Below are 19,825 nucleotides of genomic sequence, written 5' to 3'. Positions count from 1 at the left end.
AGGTAGCTATAGTATTGAAACATGTTTTCTTTAGTACACCAAAGCATCGTTCAATGACATTTCTCAATCTTGAATTTGCATGGTTAAACATGTCCTGTGGGGTATGATATCGACGGCCTTGTCCCCTCCCCTCCACTCAGATAGGTGATACCTTGTCCCTCGATAAGGAGTCAGGAAACATTGGTAGCTTGCGAAACCCGCGTCTATCAAATAATACTTACCAGCATTGTCACAAGGCAGCTTCGTAAAGAGAACCTCTAGTGCCAAGTATTTTACCCTTAAACAAGATGGTCGGTGGAATCTAGCTTATATATTACAATGCTCACTGATCGGAGGGAAAGGAAAATCGTGGTCCTGTGAAACTGCATGGTCCAAGACACGAGCAGGCTGAACTTCCTTCCCACCCAGCACACACATAAGTGAAATTCATATCGAATCACGTATTGCTAGTATGTTCTATGCTAGACCGCCTTTCCGCGACATGTATCGATTTTGGTCAGCTCGGGGGACCCAAGCAAGTACCAACTTCCCGTCCATCGCTCCGACGCAATCCTACATCAATGTCAACAATTATGTATATTTACATGCATGAAATAGTATGCTGAACCAGCTTGCATTAGTTACGCGGTTGTGAAGGCGATGAGATAAGGTGTTACGACAATGGTAGATGTGGTACGTACCTTGAAGTATGGGTAGAAATCTGGGTTATTTGTCACTTTTGGATGTATGTTTGTAAAATTCGGATGAGTTATTAGTTTTGAATTTTATGCATGCCGACTGTTTGCATGAAAAGTGCAACCTCCTCAATTAAGGTAACCCTGAACGTTTGACCATGAGGCAGTAACCCTCTAGTAGTCAATGCATCAAACAAAGCATAAAAGCATGGCTAGGTCATGCGAATGTTGTCAAAAAAACCTTCCCTGATATGGGGACATCATAATCTCCGCAACCCATCATGCTCCTTGTAGTGCAGATGTGTTACGTGGCACATTTTCCCTAAATAAATTTAGGCATACTAAATCTTCAAATGCATGAAATTCCTCTGGGACATCAGATTCGTTACTTCTTGGAGTCCTTGGGATCCCCGGACATTCGCTTGTCGAGTTCGACTCTAGACCTCCACCAACTCCCGAGCTTGCCATATATCCGGTCGTTGTTGTATTGCTAAACATAAATAAGACAAATTAGTGTGTAAGTTACTTGCAGTAGACGCCCATCGGCTGGGGACATGAAAATACTTCAAGATTTGCAGATAAGTTCATGCTATTAAATTAATCCAGTTGGTCTTTGGATAAGATTGGAATTTACGTTGGAGCGATTTGAAATTATTTTAATATTTTTACGCTGGTCGATTTCTGTCATCCAACGAACTAGTCGCTCTGTAACAATTTGCTTATTACTTGAAGAATAATCCTACCAAAGAGTTGGAAAACTCAAAAGAAACATGGACTCTCCTAACTCTCCTCTCACACACTCCTACACCTCCAAATACACACACACACACACTTAAGGGTGGAGCACCATGGAGGCAGGGATGGCTCCATGACGGCGGAGGAAGCGGATGATGAGGCGGCTGTTGTCGATCACCATGGAGAGGGTGATCTGTTGATCGATGGTGGGGTTGGCGACTCCATTACCCACGGATTCAAGCAGAGTTTAACCTTGCAAAATTTTTTGCACTTGCGAAAAGGGTGATCGATGATGGCGACAGAGAATGAAAGGCGGCACTCGCTGTACTGATGCAGAAGTTTGTCCTTGTGCCTATGTCAGAGAAGGTTGAATCGGGGACTGAAACTGGGACGAAGGAGCCCGCGGCTGTTACAAGCAGGTACAATGGTAGTAACTGCTGCTGCAGTTTCTGTTCCAGCTACCGCGATTGCTAGTGCCACCAGCCTGCTGCTACCAACGCCGGCACCACCTGTTGCTGGTGCTACTAACACTAAATATGGAGATGATAAATTCTGATTGCCATCGTCTTCGCCTACCGGAATATTTGTGGCTAATGTGCCTCTGCAACCGGTTTAAACTTTTTGAATTTTTTTTAAAAAATTACCGATGTTTTCCATAATTCAACACGAAAAGTATTGTCGTATATGCCTCCCATGATGCAAAATGGGGAAATCATTGTTCGTACGACATTAGATACAATTAGAGAGGGATCTTGTGGATGGAATGCAACGGTGGTGGGTTATTTATTGGGAAACGTCCATATTTTCACTTGAAAGATTATGTTAAATCTTTGTTGCCATTAGTGAGTGAAGTTATGGCCACATCAAATGGGTTCTTCTTTTTTTGGTTTAAGACGGTGGTGGCGATGGAAGAAGTAATTAAGGGAGGACTGTGGTTGTTTCAAGGACAACCAATTGTGCTACAAAAATAGGAGTTGGGCATGGTTCTTCGAAAACTGAAACTCCCAGTATGGGTTAAATTTTGATACTTGCCGGTGGAACTATGGACTAATGATGGATTGAGCACGATGGCCAGTGGTATTTGGAGACCTCTCTACTCGGATGTGATCACACGAGCATGCACGAGACTGGATTTTGCTCGTGTATGCGTCATGCTGGATGTTAATTCTAAACTCTCGAAGCACTTGATTATTATGTCACCAATAGAGGAGGGGACGAAAGTGCGTGTAAGATCAATGTAGAATATGAATGGCTACCTCCTAAATGTACCACTTGCATGAGTTTGGGACATGCTACGAAAGGTTGTATCACTATGAAACCTCCCAAACCACCAATTAATATTTATATACCACGAGTACGGCCTCCAGCCGTGCCTGCTACTCCACCACCCACGGAGCAATTCTCCATGGTTGCTACTCCGGTGATGGAGGTGGCGGATTGCACCGCCTTCCCCCTTACGAAAAAATCGAGGTTAAGAAATTGTTGTCCATAATACCTTTGATGCACTGATGCTCCTTGACGATGATGCAGAGGAAATATCCTAGGGTCCTAACAAATGCAGCCCTTCTACGAGTAGTCCATGTTGAACTCAGCTGTTTGGAACGTCCGGGGCCTGAACAGGAAGGACCATCAACTAGTTGTCACCAATCTAGTTGAGGAGTTCAGGTTGCAGTTTATTGGTCTCTTAGAAACGTGAGCATAAACATAGAATGCGGTACGTATTCAACTCACTACCCTACCTAGATGGAAATGATTTATTGATCCTGTAAGTGTTGGTAATCGAATTTGGATTGTATGGGATGATGATACTCTTGATGTAATTATTTTGGAAATTGGTGCTCAATTTATTCATTGGCATGTCCATGTACGGAATCTCCATGATATCTATGCTTTTACTATTGTTTATGGTGCCAATGAGATGGGTGCTCGACGAGAACTATGGCAGACACTCAGTCTACTGGCAAGTCAATGTTCTGAGGAGATATGGATTGTAGGTGGAGACTATAACACCGTCCGTGACTTAAGTGAAGTTTGTGGCAACTCGAGGGATATTCCCTTAGCCAGTGATGAATTTAATGCCTGCATTATGGAAACTGGTTTACTCCCTATGTCGATGCAAGGAGAGTGGTTTACTTGGCACAATTGTAGTATGGACTCACGTGGCTTATGAAAACGGTTGAATCGAATGCTGATCAATGATCACTGGCTGACACGATGGCCGAATGCCTCCTATATGTGTCTGTCACCCCGTACATCTGATCATTCTCCCCTTGAGCTGAAGGGGGACACACAACATAATTTTGGAGGTATGTTCCGATTTGATAACTATCTTACTCTCTCACCTCAGTTTCGAACTACTCTGCAGACTGTTTGGCAACACAATTTCATGGGTGTTCCGATGTATTCCATTACCCGTAAGCTTAAAGCTCCTAAACAGTGTTTAGGTAGCAGCAAAAAACAAGGGGGATCTATCACATAATGTCCAAAGTGCTAAGGAATTTCTTGATACGGCACAACAACTTCTAAGCCTTAATAGACATAATACTTTACTTCTGCACCTTGAGTATTGTTGTAGGTTGGTCTATGCAAAAGCAGTGAAACTTGAGCAGGTTATGCTACAACAATAGGCCAAGATGCAGTGGATGAAAGGGGGAAACCAGTGTTCTAGGGTGTTTTTTCGTAAAATTGCATAGAGACAAACTAAACGGCGAATTTTTGAGATTTATGATGAGCAAGGCAACACTCACACGGACCCTCAAGATGTACTTCGAGAGTTTATTTCCTTTTATAGCGCTCTGTTGGGAGGTGAGAGGAGCAGGCGGTTCATTGATATTCGATATCTACGCCCCTGGGCTCGCCACATTCTTATTGATGAGGAGGCTCAATAGATGGTGCACCCTATCACAGCAGCTGAGGTAAAACTAACCTTTATTAACATTGCCGAGGATAAAGCCCCTGGTCCTGATGGTTACACCTCAGGCTTCTACAAAGCAGCTTGGCCTATTATGGGTGTTGAAGTCACACATGCTATCATAGACTTCTTCACTACTGGGAGACTATTGAAGCAGGTAAATGCTACATACTTAGCACTTATACCTAAAGTCCATAATCCTACTCGTGTGACCGATTTTCCTCCTATTGCATGTTGTAATGTTCTTTATAAAGTCGTTACCAAGATCATAATGCAGCATATGAGTTTGGTGTTGGAAAAGATTATCAGCCCATCCCAAACGGCTTTTATTTCGAGTCGCTCTATTATCAATAATATTCTTCTGGCTCAAGAATTATTTTCAGGCTATAATCAGCAGCAGCTACCACCTCGTTGTGATCTCAAGGTGGATATCCGTAATGCATATGATACAGTTGATTGGGATTTTCTTCTGGCTACACTTCAGTTGTTTGGATTTTCGAATAAGTTCATAAGCTGGATTGAAGAGTGTGTTACTACACCTTCGTTCTCTATTGGGATTAATGGAACTCCTTATGGATTCTTTGTTGGAGCCAGGGGCCTTCGGCAGGGAGATCCAATGTCACCATATTTATTTGTCCTGATTATGAAAGTTTTGAACCTCATTTTGCAGCAATTGATAGATCAGGACATAAACTTTGCATTTCACTGGAAGTGAGCCCCACTTCGCCTAGTTCAGCTTGGATTCGCGGATGACTTATTATTGTTCTCACGAGCGGAGGTGGATTCAATTCACTTACTCAAACGAGGACTTGATTATTTTGGAGACATGTCTGGCCTCAGGGTCAGTCCTCAGAAGAGTCACCCATTCTTTTCACGCAGGCCATGGAATTAGGGATCAACTGTTAGAGGTACTTCGCTTTCCCGAGGGCTTTTTACCGCTTAAATACTTGGGATTACCACTTATTTCATCTCGCCTTACTATTGCTAAAATGATTGTAAGCCGCTCCTTACAAAGTTGGATCAGCGTATTAAGGGTTGGGAGAGCATCTCCTTGTCCTATGCTGGGTGTCTTCAAATCATTAAATCCATACTCCCAACACTCAGTATATATTGGGCTTCTGCTTTTATATTACTGAAAGGGGTTATAAAAGAAGTGGAGAGACTACGGGCATTCTTATGGCAGGGTATATTTGACCGTGGATTTGCTAAGGTAGCTTGGGAGCATGTTTGTCGACCCATTGATGAAGGAGGTCAGGGGCTTCAAGATATTCTTGCACTTAATCGAGTACTCATGGGTCTCAAATTTTGGAAAGCTACATGTGGTGATCGATTATCTATGTGGGTGGACTGGATATACCATACACGTTTACGGGATATGACGGTATGGACGACTCCCGAACGAGGCGGTTCTTAGGGATGGCGTAAACTTCTTCGCTACGCCCCCTACTTCGACCTTTTCTTGAGTACCAAATTGGGGGTGGACTATATTTTTATTATGACATGATCCTTGGCATGAACTGGGACCACTTATCCAGCAATTTCCACATGGCCATTACTTCACGGGTACGCAATTGACAGATACAGTTGCTGCTATAATTAAGGATGGGCAATGGCAATGGCCCCATATTACGGATACTCATTGTCCACAGATCCTCCATACTCTCCCACATATCCATGGGGGCATTGACCGTATTTCTTGGCAATCACAGATTGGGCCTTTGACATTGGCTATGCTACTTCAGGTTTTCAGAACTGCGAGTACCAAGGTAGGCTGATTTTCACTACTCTTGGGCCCCTTCAAGATTCCTCGCCATACGTTTATCCTCTGGCTCGCCATCCTTGAAAACCTTTCTGCAGTTGACAAGCCTTCGTTATCTCACTTGGGTACCGCTTGTGTAATGAAGGGGCTACTGAAATACACAATCACCTCTTCTTTCATTACCCCTACTCAAGACACTGCTTGAGGGTGATCCGGCGCACCCTGCATTTTGACTAGCCCCACCATGATTGGACTACCGACGTTCTGTGGGCAGCAAAAAAGTGGCGAGGAAAATATTGTATCTCGACTTCTTATCGTGCACTATTGGGCTCCCTTGTATACCACATATGGCGCGAGCGCAATCTTCGACGATTTGATGGAGGAATACGCGGGGTACCTTTCGTAGGAAAACTTATTATTGAAGATGTTCGACAACGGATACTTAGTGTTGATTTACCTTTTTCTATTAGTACTTGTGCACTTTTTTGTTTATAGCGGATCCCTTGACCTGTTGAGGTGACTACATAGCCTTTCATGTTGTATTGTACCGATACACTATCATTTATTTAATGAAATTTAAATTTATCAAAAAATACTTGACGAGCATGGGTACTTGGTACAAGTGCAATCTAAGTAAATCAATATGACATACATGCACGAATATACATAACGAAATCAGTTTTTTTTTCAATTTTGTAATAATCGGGCAATACAGTCACTTGGCCAATGAGTACAACCAGTGGAGTTTATTCTCGTTGTTAAGACGTAAGAAGATTGTGTGCGTGCTGTGACTGTGAAAATGCTCTAATGCAGTGGTGAAGACGATGTCTGGCGAATTCTTAAACTTTGTCAACTTGTCTACACACCGTTCAATGGATTCAGTAGCTTTGGTCCAGGTGCGGTCAATCTTCCCTTGAAGTCATTCATTCAACCTATCCATGGTCTCGCACTTCTTAGCTTGCAACTCAGTGAATACTCATCGGAACCGACGCCCGCTTTCAGACGGACCAACGGATGCCTACGATGGTCCCGAAGAAGAAAAGTATTCGTCTAGGGACGTCATGGGAGCATATTGAGAGAATGTTGTATCTTCGTATTCATCTCGTGACCAACGACTGCCCGATTGAGTGCCATCCATCTGTTCATCGTCTATGTGGTTGGTGTTATAGATTGTCCAACGTTGTTGTGATGACGAACGCACGAGCCCACCAGATGTGGTGTTCCATGAGAACATTTGAGTGCATAAGTCAAAGAGTTGAAGCCGATCAGATGTTTATCCAGTACAACTCCTCCAAACGTCCTGCATCGTCTGTTATGGTATTCCTTTCTGAATCCCATCCCACTCAGTCCCTTATTCAAAATTCCGTTCAACAAATGCCAAGTACAACGCAGCCTGTTAAGTTTGCCCTTAAGCTGTACCGTCGTAAGAAGACAACCCTGACTCATAACCAAGTTCATTTGTTCGGTTACACAAGCCCAAACCGACAGTTGAAATGTGGAAGATTGGAGTAGGTGTGTGATGAACTCCTCGTGCATTCACTCAATGAACATTTGTTCCATTTTCGTGTTCCATAACACTTTATCATATCGAGATGACTGGGAGGAACCAGCGTCATTTGGGTATTGCATCTTTGTGGATTGTCTTATATATCAAAGTGTCGTAACAAATAAGTACAATTATTTATATATCCATAAGAAAAAAAACTACCGCACGTCACAAGGGGTTGAAATTATAAACTAACAATCATTATTTCGCTTAATGAGTTAATACAACATAAAATCATTTGTTATTATTTCTATTAAAGTAAATAATTATAATTTTTTATTATTTAATACAGTATATATAAAATAATAAGTTAATTATTAAAAGTATAAAAAATATAGTGAAAAAAATGAATGAAAATTAAAAACAAAGAAATAACTATGAAAAGATAATAAAGGAGTGAAAATTTAATAAATAAATAAACTAATCAAATTAAATATTAAAATTAGCATATCAAAATAATTGAGACGTCAATTTACCTCTTTTCAATTATATATAGTATAGATAAAGATCGTATAAAAAATGCCCCTCTAATATTAAATTTAATCAATACCTACTATATACTAAAAACAACACTTACTATCCAATAGAAAGGGAGTTTTTATACCACCTTCATAGTACAAATGGGCAAACTGCGTAACATTATTTTTAAATTTTCACTTTTAACAGGCAAGTTATATTTTTGTTATATAAAAAATATTGATATTCAACAATTATAATAATTTATAATTATTGCAATAACTATATTTTTGTTGGAATTTTACCAGCTTTAATAATTATAATTTTTACTTTTTCTCATTTTAAAAAACGGAATATTAGTTTGTTACGCAAATTATAAAATTATTGTTTAAGAAAAACCAGACCACGAAAATGCAAAAATTAATTTTAGAATACATGAATTATTCGTTCTAACATTGAACTTATATTTATATATTAAATCAACATTAGTATCTCAATATATTACCAACTACATGTTTAAATTTGACACCATGACACTCGAATTTTACACACATAAACACAATAAAAAAAAAATCAAATTCTTAAAAAAGATGTATTGAGCACATTTCATTTCCTTACATTTTTATATACACTAGCCGTTGTGACACATTATTCCTACGTGCATATACTAATTATTTTTCATAAAATATATAAACCAGTACATTATATTAATAAAAAGAAAGAAAGAAAAATATAATAATTTATCAATAACATGTAGATTTTAAAATTTTAGTAAGTTAGTTATTTAATTATAAAGAGCATTTTTAACTTCACGAAAAATTGATAAGACAATGTCAGTAACCACCGTTTGTGAATATAAAAAGAATTTTTTTTTATTTTATATTAGTATAGATTACAATACAAATATATGCATGTTCTTCTACTCTCCCAGTTGTCAATAGCTTACCATGATTTAAGTATAGACTGTAACAAATTGCTTCAATCCTGCTCTGAATTTCCCTCCTTTTAATATAGTTTCTATATCAGAGGCTGCGAGATGGCCGTATATGGAGTATCTATTAAGTATCCATTAGTGTGGTACTTTTACAGCCAATAAGTAAATTTTTACTTATATTACATCATATTCGTAATTGCGACCATAACACACCTGTATCTCATTTTTATTAAAAATTTCAGCTGTAGATTTTCAACTCTTAAACGCCATAAAACAGTGGACAAGCACTAAAATTAAATAGCATCAAAGACATAGGAAACAACAAGTAAATAATACTCCAACAACACAAAAGTATGAAAATAACTTATAACTATCTTTTTTAAGTGAAAATGGCAATAACAGTTATATTGTAGAAGACTACGGGAGCGGCAACGAAAAATAAAACGCAAGAGATGGTGGATGACTTGAACAAACTCCCGTGGACGAAAACTCTTAAACATCAAAGTTAGCTCAAACACTATACCCAAATACACACACTATAACCAGTGTCAACTATGAAAGTTTGAATGCAGTATTTCTATCACACTCTATATATGGTATATATAGAGTGTATAAAGTCGCAAATTGCTGTAGATTTAAACATGTTCCACTGTGCAACGTGCGAATCAACAGAAACCTCATGAAAAATTGAAAATCGTACAATAATTCACTGAAAAGATTCACTATGCACCGTGTGAAAGAACAGAGAAATTAGAAAAAATTCATTGCAGTACAATAATTTACTGAAAATCTACTGGTGAACAGTACATACTTTTCAGTATACTATACTGAAAACAATTCTCAATAATTTTACTACCTCCAATCCAACTCTCAAATTTTTAAAAAATTCAGAAATAAAAAATTTAATAAAGAAGACAGTGTGGAATTTAATTAAAAAGAACAAGAAATTTTCAGTAAACTTTACACACTCAAATTCGCCTTTTTGCTTGCTTGACGAGGCATGTGGAATGGGGACTAGGTGGCGCGTGAGATACAGATTCCAACAGCCGGCGGCACACTTTTGACGTGAATGGTGTGTGCCGGTGGACCGACGGAGTTTTTGGCGAGTTCATCCTAACACTGCCGTAGTGGGAGTCCGACGAGGGTGATGGCGGCACTGGGGCTGTGCTGTAGGTGGGAGTCCGACGCGGGTGATGGCAATGTTGGGGTTGTGCTGTCGGTTCTCAAATCAACGAGGTGAATGGGTGCGGAGAGAAGGTTTCAAGTCGTCGATTGAGAGAGGAGATGAAATGTGCAATTATAAAATTGCATAATAAATAACCGGGCTACGGGCCTTTAAATTTAAAAAAAAAATAGCTTTAGCAGGCAAATTTGTGTTTTTACACCCGATCAACGTATAAAAACCAAAAATCAAACATCGATATTATTTTGGCCTGTTTCAGAAATGGGCCAAAATGTAAATCCAAACACGGTGCCAATGATTTGTAACTCAAACTTTTATTATGAAAATGTTAGGTTCAAAATTTATTGACAGCATATACAAGTAGGTGTGTTTGTGAATTTAAAAAAAAAGAAACACAATCCACGTCCCATTTACTTTTTTGTATAAGTTACTTGATGTGATAAAAAAAAATCGATAATAATTTTAAATAGTTTACTTAGATCGGTTATTTTTGTGAAAATCAATGATCCAATATTTAATTATATGTATAATATGAAGAATAAGCAGTAAATTACTTATTTACCTGCCTTTATATATAACAAATAAATTATAAAAATTAATCATGTCAAATTTTCGAGAAATACTTATGCCGAATTATGAAGATAAAATAGTAAGAAAATTTGTGTGATATCCTTGGAATACCATGTGAAGAAACCCTCTTTTGGGGAAGAAGAAGGAAAAGGGCAGGAGGGCGGTTCCAGGAGGCCGCTCATTGATTCGGTCCATGAAATCCTTGACTCTCGATGAGGGAAAGCATATGCTCTTTCCAAGCTAGGTGATTGCTACAAAATTTGCCACAGTGGCCATTTATACCCATACCTACTGGTGCACATTTCAGAGCTCACAACTTGATGGAAAATTTGTTCCTGAACAATTCTAGGAAGGGTGGGAGAAGGAACGGGGGATGCTGGGAAGAAGGCAAGGGCAAAAGGAACTTTTTATCCAGTTGGACCTATTTGGTTGAATAACTCAACCCACTGGGTTATGGAAGCTAAACAGTGAATTCAACCAGGCTTAACCTTTTACATAAGCTCTCACTGCTGCACCATGGTTAAAAAATTGATGGAATCTTTCATGTATCAGTTACAATCTTCTGAAAAGTGTTATTTTGCCAGAATTTTCAGGAAAAAAAAAATTTACACAAAATATTGTCACCCCGTTTGTGGAGTGGTGGTGGGATCATAACCAAGAAAAGCCGAAAAAGAAAAGAAATACAGACAAAAATGTCCCAAAGACATCCTTTACATTGTTATGATGTTAAGGTAACAAAATAGTTGTTCCCCTCTTGTCTCGTTGCATTTTTTTAACAATGCCAACCAACATGTGGCGTTCCCCGTGGCTGTGATACAGTTCAGTGTTTCTCCAATCACTTGACACCAAGTGAAAATGATGGTGTGCGTACTCAATAACCCAACGACACAAAATTATGCAAACACATCACATTTTATTATCATATAACGGTACACATTGTATACAAGAAGCATGATCTCATATCAAGAAACGCTTCTGAATCAAAACAAGTGGGGGGGGCGGACAAGGGTAATTAACAGCTAATATTGTTCTAGAACAAAATTGGTCCAAAAACATAATCTGGCTTATCATTATAATACTCGCCTAAACTGAATTGTGACTTGGGTAAATCTGCCAAAAGCTAAAATACAACAAGAAAACTCGTCCAAAAAACATAAATATCTAAGAGGTACTTTTCTTCTCCAATCCAAACACGTGCAACAGCCATTGCCATTACCTATTCACCCTTTGCTGGAGTGGGAACACCAAGCAAGAGGTATACTTATATAACCAAAAAACAACTATCATCCAGAAACTGATAGGGGGCCTTTTTTGAGTTATACACTATGTGATTGTTATACACCACCAATTTGCTCAAAATCAACTCTACCTCAGTTAGTTTTCTTCTCTGCTTCATTCTGTTCGGTCACATCTGTACCCACTAAGGCTTGATCATCCTCCCCACCAAAACCGAATTCATTTACACGCTTCTTGTCCACTGGATAGATCCATCTTTGGTACAGATATATCAAGAATATCACATCTGCACAGCCAAATGTTGAGAGGGTTATGTGATAAACCAAGGTGGTGAACACATAAGAAACTGTTAATACTATATGATTCACGACCGACACAGATGACAAATGAAGACGCCACAGAAATGAAGTTGGAATTAAGAATGACTCTGGGAGTTTTATCTCAAAAGCTGAGAGGTAATCCATTTCAAGCCTTCCGATCACCACATCTACCCAGATTAAATAGTCTCAGATTTCGGTAAAAAAGGCGAAACAAAATTTTCAATCCACAACTCACCATCACGGAAGACAGAAAGTCGATGTAGAATCGGCATCTTAATGACAAATGCAAATAGATCATCAATAATTGTGTTCAGAAATTTGTATGTCATCTGCCTCCAAGGTAGATGGGCAACAGACTTCAGCTTATAATTGATAAACAGCTGAGGGCACATCATAATAAATCCTGTAGCAAATAACATGATATATGGTTAGTTTCAAAGACTGCGGAATCTAAAATCCAAAAGGGAAAACATCAGATTGTTAAAATAACACAACTCACCAAGCAACAATCAACTAGTTTAACGCCAATTAAACATTTCTTAATGACTCATCAAGCAAAGAGGAACTGAGAATTTATTCCAAGTACTTCATTTATCCTAGTGAGGTAAAACAACTCATATTTTTCATGCTTCCTAGAAGTCCACGTCTGCTATACAGTTGAGAATCCAATCATGACATCAACATTTCCATCATTTTGTCCTGCAACTCAGCACCCATCAAATTAGCATGAATCTCAATCCATGCTCAGATGTGAGGCTGCAGACATACTCAGTCAAGTGATTTAGGGACAATGAGGACTAAACGATCTCCACTATACCAGTACTTGGATTGTACCAGAAAGGTCATGCAGAAGCATATGGAAATAAACTTTCGAGCAAAAACTGAAAGAAATGCAGGAATGATAAATAAGGAAAACTGGGGCTGGGGTGTGTGTGTGTGTGTGTTGGTTGGGGGCGGGGGGGTAAAAACATGACCAAGATACTAACCAAACATGTAGACGCAGCTTGTAAGCGACGAGAGAATCCAAGAATACCAGCTCTTGTGGCGTTCATACTTCAGAGAGTAAATAGAGAAACAGACAGCAAGAAAGAAGAGAACATATGTCAAGTACTTCATTGCAAGATCATCATATTCCTTCGTCTTGTTTTTAGCATATGACTCACGGTCACGGAACCGCAACATTGGTATCTTACCAGATCTGTCAATCTGGATGATGAGAAAATTAAACATGGCAGTTCCAGTACAACATTAGCAACATAGAAAGTATACGTAAACCTCAACATTTACAAAGTTCAGAATGGAGCTCCAACACAAACTTCAAAATTATACCTCAATGTGCATAGCTTTCCCAATTTTCCAGAACTCAATGCAGCAGCCGATACCAGAACTTGCAAGTATCATCCACGAAGTTTCATTGTCAAGCAGATAAAGGAAGACAATTAACTGACAAAAGAAGTTCACAACAACAGACTTTGCAGATAATCCCTCCATAGACTTGTTTTTATTCCAGAACTGAATATCTGCAAACAATCAAACCTGCTTTAACAGTAGTCCAAAAGCAAGTTCATCTGAAGTGCAACTGACAATACATTAACCAATGTCATTACCGTTCTTAAAAGCCAAGAAGTCAAATATAGAGTGAAGTACTGAAACAACCATGGTTACTGCCAAAAGGTAAGGATTTCCTTCCAGAAAAACTCTCTGTAGAAAATACCAAATGATTAGAAATCCACTTCAAATGTTCATGTACCAACAAGAAGTTACAACTTCAAACAGACTACAGAGCATATCATTAAAAAAATTAAGTATCCTAAGGACAATATCATCCACTTGAAGCTAAATAAATATAGCAGTCTTCAAGAAGATGAAACAGGGTTAGATAAAACTTAAGGAGACATGCAACTACATTTGGCATCACACACTACATATTATGTAAACTTCAATCCTCCTTGACATTCTTTAATTTTTTTCTGTAGAAAGACTGCCTCCCAAATTCGAGTTATTCAACATCCAAAGGTAACGCATCAGACTCTAAAGCTTCTCAGCAAGACGCGTAACGATTACGCTCCAGAAAATCCCACTGAAATTACATAGCATAGAGAACATAATATTACCTTAAGTTCATCAGCTTCACCTTCAAGCATGCTTCCATAACTTCTATGAATCTGGAATGACTGATCAATCTGTAGGAATAGTTGCCATTTTGTCATGCTAATGGGTCCAACCTCCAGATTGAGTGGAAATTCATTCACCGTCTCATTTATTGGTATTAATTTATCCCTAAGTAACCAAAACTCATTGAAGAAGATGGTTGGATAGTAATTTCCAGTACTAGGCTCAACGTTCAAGACTTAGAATTCAAGTCAAGGAATAGATAATCAATATTCTTGTCAGCCAATTTTTTAATATAAACGAAGGTGAAGATGAACCACTCAATACAAGGTTCACTGAAAATACAGCAACAATGAAAGTACTTCCTAAAATGCGAGAAGATCTGAGCAGTCATGAATGACAAGTAGAAAGTTACTAAACCCTGCACGGTACGTAGTCTTGTAAGGCAAGCTTTATTAGAAGTAAAGGCCTTCGAGGAATCTAACTGTATGTATCTTCACATAATTTGTAATATATAAAACAAGAAGTAAAAAACAGTTGCCAAATCTAACACTGTAGTATCTTCACATAATGACATATAGTGTATCCTCATGTAGTGCACCATATATAGATCAAAGTGAAATGGTTTGGAAACCAAGGGAAGGCATGGCCTCATATATATAGCCCCAGGAATAATAAATAGCACTCATTCAGGATATGCTAAATGCATAGATGCATAGAATGTCTTCCTCAGTATGAACCACACATAGGAGTTTCAATTAATCCAAAGAAGCAATATAACCAAAATGTTCCACGATGGACTCAATACTTCAATGAATGGCAAATTGAAAAATAAGCATGAGCATTATTGGCGCTTGCCCAATATTTTCAAGAGCATAAACTCGGAATTTCATACAGGTTTCTAAAAAGGAATCCAAAAATCAAAGACGACAATCTTGTTTTTGATCAATTCAAATTCCTAAGGGGAATCAACTCTAAATTGACAAGTGAGCTCATAAATTTAATTTTAGCCATTCCACAAATGAATTGAGCCAACAGCAGCAAGGACTTAACTTGAAATTTTTTCTATCTACATGGTCCAGTCAAAATTGGTTCACTTCCATTATAATCCAGTCCTGTTGGTTCCCCAAAAAAGGGCAAATTGCCCCCAATAAGCACCAGCCCTGATAAGAAGAAATAGCACATGCAAGCAACTGCTATCCATAAGAAAAGAAGAAACAACTTCAGCATGAAAATAACAGTCGTAAATATTTTATACTGTAGGGTGATTCCTGCACATGCAAACACTCTATAGCAAGTAAGCTTCTATGCTTAAGTTGAACAAAAAATTAAAGATCTAACTAAACAAGAGAATGTGTCTGCTTCCCTACCAGGATGATGTCTTCACCAAACCCTTTATCAAATACTTAAAGCAACCCATACAGTTTCCTACCATGCATTACAACATAAAACGAGAAGCCATACCACTTACAGGAATGGGCAAGGAGGCAACAAAATCTAAGAAAAAAGCCAATTAGACTACCATAAGCACACATAAAAAGGCAGAGAAAACTCTTAAGGATACAAGGAGCAATATTTGGGGGAACAGCATTCTGAGGATATCTGCAAGAAAAATACAACCAAATTTGTCAAATAGGCATCTTATCAGCCACAAAATCATTAAGAAGCAATCACCGTGCACTAAAATTTCCAAAAAATTTTACATAATCCCAAGCATATATTGTTCATCAGAGTCATGAAGAAAAACATATATTAATCAACACCATAGTCATGCAGAAAAGTTGATGCATTTTGTACTGCATATGCATGGAACAGTTGAACACTTGCATAAAAGCTCTATAAACCATTGTTACTACCCTCCCTTATAAACAACTGAATCATTTCATAGAAGATGTTCTGTCTGTTCCAGTTGCAGCTAAGATGCCAACTTGATATCTAACTCTGTTACCATCTTTCGATAAATCTACTTTATCCAACTGACTTGAACTTAGTCACACAGGAGAAAGTATAACTGTCAGTATAGAGAAACAATGAAGATCCAAGTAAAAGGCTTGTATAGCCTGCTGAGATGCAGGTTCCACCTGGACAAAAGCTAAATCAGGAATTTCTATCCGCCTCCCATCCCCACCCCCAACTCTGTCCGTGTGTCCGCGGAGGCTGCAAAGCCCAAGCTAGCCCTTAAGCCTTAGCCTTAGCCTAGAAATGTGTAGAAGAGCTTCAGGTCCTTACATTACTTCTGGCTATATGCAACCGTAGCCATAAACTGGCAAACGTTCACTTATGACTGATCCAAAAGGAATTTAGCTTCCGAAATTAAATGGGGTGGACCTCTGGAGACAACACCCAAAAAGAGAACAATAACATGCAGTTTTACATTCAGCTTAAGGCATCCAGAACAGTACAAAAGCATCTCTTGATACCTTGTGAAATCATCAACCAGGTTTATTGTAATATTAGGTTTCCAGTATGATCTCCATTCAACTGGTCCATCCTCTTTGTCATCAACTGGAGCATCTTTGACTACCTGTAAGTAAATCAATTTCTTGATAATGACACAGACGTCTAAATATTATGAAAGAAGAAAACTTACTTCGTGAAAGACTTTCAACATCTAAAAAATTCAATATTCAAATGAAAACAACAAATGAACATGCAAAACCGATATAAGAACAGAATCCATCAGGTAATAACACATAGAACTAGATACCTCAGCATCGCTTCCACCATCACTGTCTTGTGAGTTCCCCAACAGACTCTTCCTCTTGTCAGCCTTTGACTTGGGCAAATATGTCACCACAGCTATACATATAAAGAAAGACTTATTAGATTATCAACACTTAGAATACACATAAAAGACTGGATGGGGTCAAAAAAAAACACAGGGATAATCTCACGGTGTGTCCGCCCGAAAGCAGCCAATGGCTGGTATTCAGGATCCTTTGGATCTGGCGGATAGCCAGATCTAGCAAAGAAAACATGAGCATAGAGACTCCCATTCTTCTTTAAATCCTAAGAATCAGATAACAGATAAAAAAAAATTCATAGTTAAACCCCATGCAACAAGACTGAAAAGGAAGGCAGTAGCGATAACAAAGTAGTGATATCCAAAAACTAAGATTCAATAAGTTTGAACGGATCAACTCCAAATCGAGATCAAATCATTAGCACAGTAACCCACACCTCAGAAGGATAATACTTCAAAGATAGAGTTCTGCTACTCTCAGCCGTCCAAACTGCATAAGGTATATTTGTTTCCTGCCAAACAAGGGCTCTTTCACTGCCAAAGTCATTAAAACTCTCCTGCTCGGAAAGGTATAACCACATATCCTGAAAACAAATATAAGGTATTCTTAAGTTTAAGGACACAGGACAGCATATATCCAGAATGATTCATCTTCATGTGAAGAATGGAAAACAATGTGTCAGAGGTTCAAATGATGTAGCATATCAGATTTCCTTTTCACCAAAAAGATTAAACTTTTTCATGTTACAATATAAATTGACCTGAGAGTCCTGAATATCAGGTGAGCAGCCCCAAGAACCTGCTGGGGTGTGTGAAAAGATGGTAAATAGGGAAACTGATAATGGGGGCCAAGTTTCTGGGGATCATGAACTATTTGATGAAAGCAAAATAAAAAAATAAAAATAATAATAGAAAAATATGCACTCGGGACATTATGTTCTCAACATAATCTCCTTATAACAGTATCTCAAGTTATCAGATGAAATTCTGTGAACCTGAACACATATCAATGAGCCAAAAATCAGAACAAAATCTCATCCAATGGTTGACTGTTAATATTCTTTTCTCAAGAAACTTGTTTCCCTCTAATTCCATGATCCAACAAATAAAATTACTGAAATCAGTATCCATTTGGATACGGGCTCCTACTTCTCAAAGCAACACTACTTAACCAAACTTCAAGCTATGAACACCCTGGTCAACTATCGCATATCATGCTAAATCATACACTCTCGGTGGACACTAAAAACCATAATGAAGCCACCACAATTGCGGCCAGCAAACATATTAATTATGAGGAAGGCATTTTTGTTATGCTACTAATACTTGTACTTGCTCGCCTATTCTGCCAGGCCTGGCTGAGGAAGAGTTACGGGGTTTCAGCGAACCATAGGGCGATTGATTTTTGTTGAGTTTATCTTACACAGATACATACAGTAGTCTGATAAACTGGTTCTCCATGCACAGTAAATATTGAGAAAGGATCCCTCTTAGGTCTTAACTATGCTCGAACACATGCCGGTAAGACGAAACATACCCATACACACGTGTCAGTGCGATTACGCCTCACATAAAATCTCATACTTAAACAAAAGAGAAAATTGAAGAAATTTAACGGACCAAAGGTTCGCCTTTGTGGAATAGATTGGAGATCTGATGAGCGGATTGAGTGGGAGATCGCTTAGGCCCGAAGAACTTGGATGCGAAATACCAAAACACTGCTATCCTAATTATCCCCGTCAGCATCTGTCCCAAGCCTGGTTGTTGTTGTTGCTGCTGCTGCGGTCGCCTTGCTCCGCCACCGCCACCGCCGCCACCAACTGTTGCCGGCGGCTCCATATCTCTTGAGTGTGCGTAGAAGAACAACAAACTGTCCCCGGAAGACTTGTATCTCGATTCTAACGCCACTAACAGTGCGCCCTCCACGCAGAGAGTGGAAGGTAGATATGCTTCAACAATATCCGATCCAACGAGAGCAAGCAAGAGAGAGAGAGAAAGAGATTAATATTGGCAAATCGAAGGGCGGCCGAGATTTATATTATAGAAGACAGTGCGTGATTCTTCTCAACTCTGAAAGTAGGAATAATTCCCACTTAACCCCTCAAAATTTTATAAATGTTCTTAAAACCCCCCATTATATTCTACTACCCCCCACATAATTGTTTAACATATATCACACTCTACTAAAATACTACTACTTTAATATCATTTCTCCAAAACTTGGATAAAAAATTAAATAAAATAATATAATCATTTATTATTAAATCGAATATCCTTCACAATAATATTAGGGTAATTTATATTTTTCTATTCGACTATATCAATTTTTATATTTTGGCATCTAAACTTTTTTTATGTCAACTTATCATCTCAACTATATGAAATTTGCATTTTATCATATATGAGGGTTTATTATTAGTTTTTTTTGCTAGAAAAACATCACATGTTATGCATATGTGAAAAATATCACATCACATATTCTTAAATATCACATCACATATTTCTTAAATATCACATCTGCACTGCATGTGATTTCTTTTTTATTAAAAAAATTGGTTGAAAAATAATTATTAATAATAAAGTGCATTCTTGATTCAATGCGACGATCGACTTTCTCCTACCTCCAAATCCGTTGTTGTCCGACCA

General features: G+C 38.4%; 1 protein-coding gene across 1 annotated transcript; it reads right to left on the bottom strand.

Annotated features, from left to right (window-relative positions):
- Positions 1-11,661: 11,661 nt before the first annotated feature.
- Positions 11,662-19,212, bottom strand: LOC105165785 (uncharacterized). Its single transcript, XM_011084913.3, has 12 exons — positions 18,800-19,212; positions 17,617-17,763; positions 17,331-17,445; positions 17,144-17,235; positions 16,857-16,960; positions 16,001-16,038; positions 14,439-14,674; positions 13,932-14,025; positions 13,654-13,844; positions 13,311-13,530; positions 12,560-12,727; positions 11,662-12,290 (listed from the first exon to the last, which is right to left on the bottom strand). The coding sequence occupies exons 1-12, from the start codon at positions 19,016-19,018 to the stop codon at positions 12,139-12,141; spliced, it is 1,776 nt and encodes a 591-aa protein (XP_011083215.1). The 5' UTR covers positions 19,019-19,212; the 3' UTR covers positions 11,662-12,138.
- Positions 19,213-19,825: the final 613 nt, after the last annotated feature.

Source organism: Sesamum indicum, linkage group LG6, assembly GCF_026168435.1.
Source record: "Sesamum indicum cultivar Baizhima isolate 11 linkage group LG6, ASM2616843v1, whole genome shotgun sequence".
NCBI lineage: Eukaryota > Viridiplantae > Streptophyta > Magnoliopsida > Lamiales > Pedaliaceae > Sesamum > Sesamum indicum.
Note: the sequence above shows the minus strand (reverse complement) of the source record. Positions and strands in the feature narration are given on the sequence as shown.

Excerpts from the sequence above, each read along its gene's own strand:
- LOC105165785 (XM_011084913.3), bottom strand. The coding sequence starts at position 19,018 with ATGGAGCCGCCGGCAACAGTTGGTGGCGGCGGTGGCGGTGGCGGAGCA. Across the intron at positions 14,675-16,000 it reads TCCCCCAAATATTGCTCCTT|TCTTGAACGTTGAGCCTAGT; the intron begins GTATCCTTAAGA and ends TTGAATTCTAAG. Across the intron at positions 14,026-14,438 it reads GTGAAGCTGATGAACTTAAG|AGAGTTTTTCTGGAAGGAAA; the intron begins GTAATATTATGT and ends TATTTTCTACAG.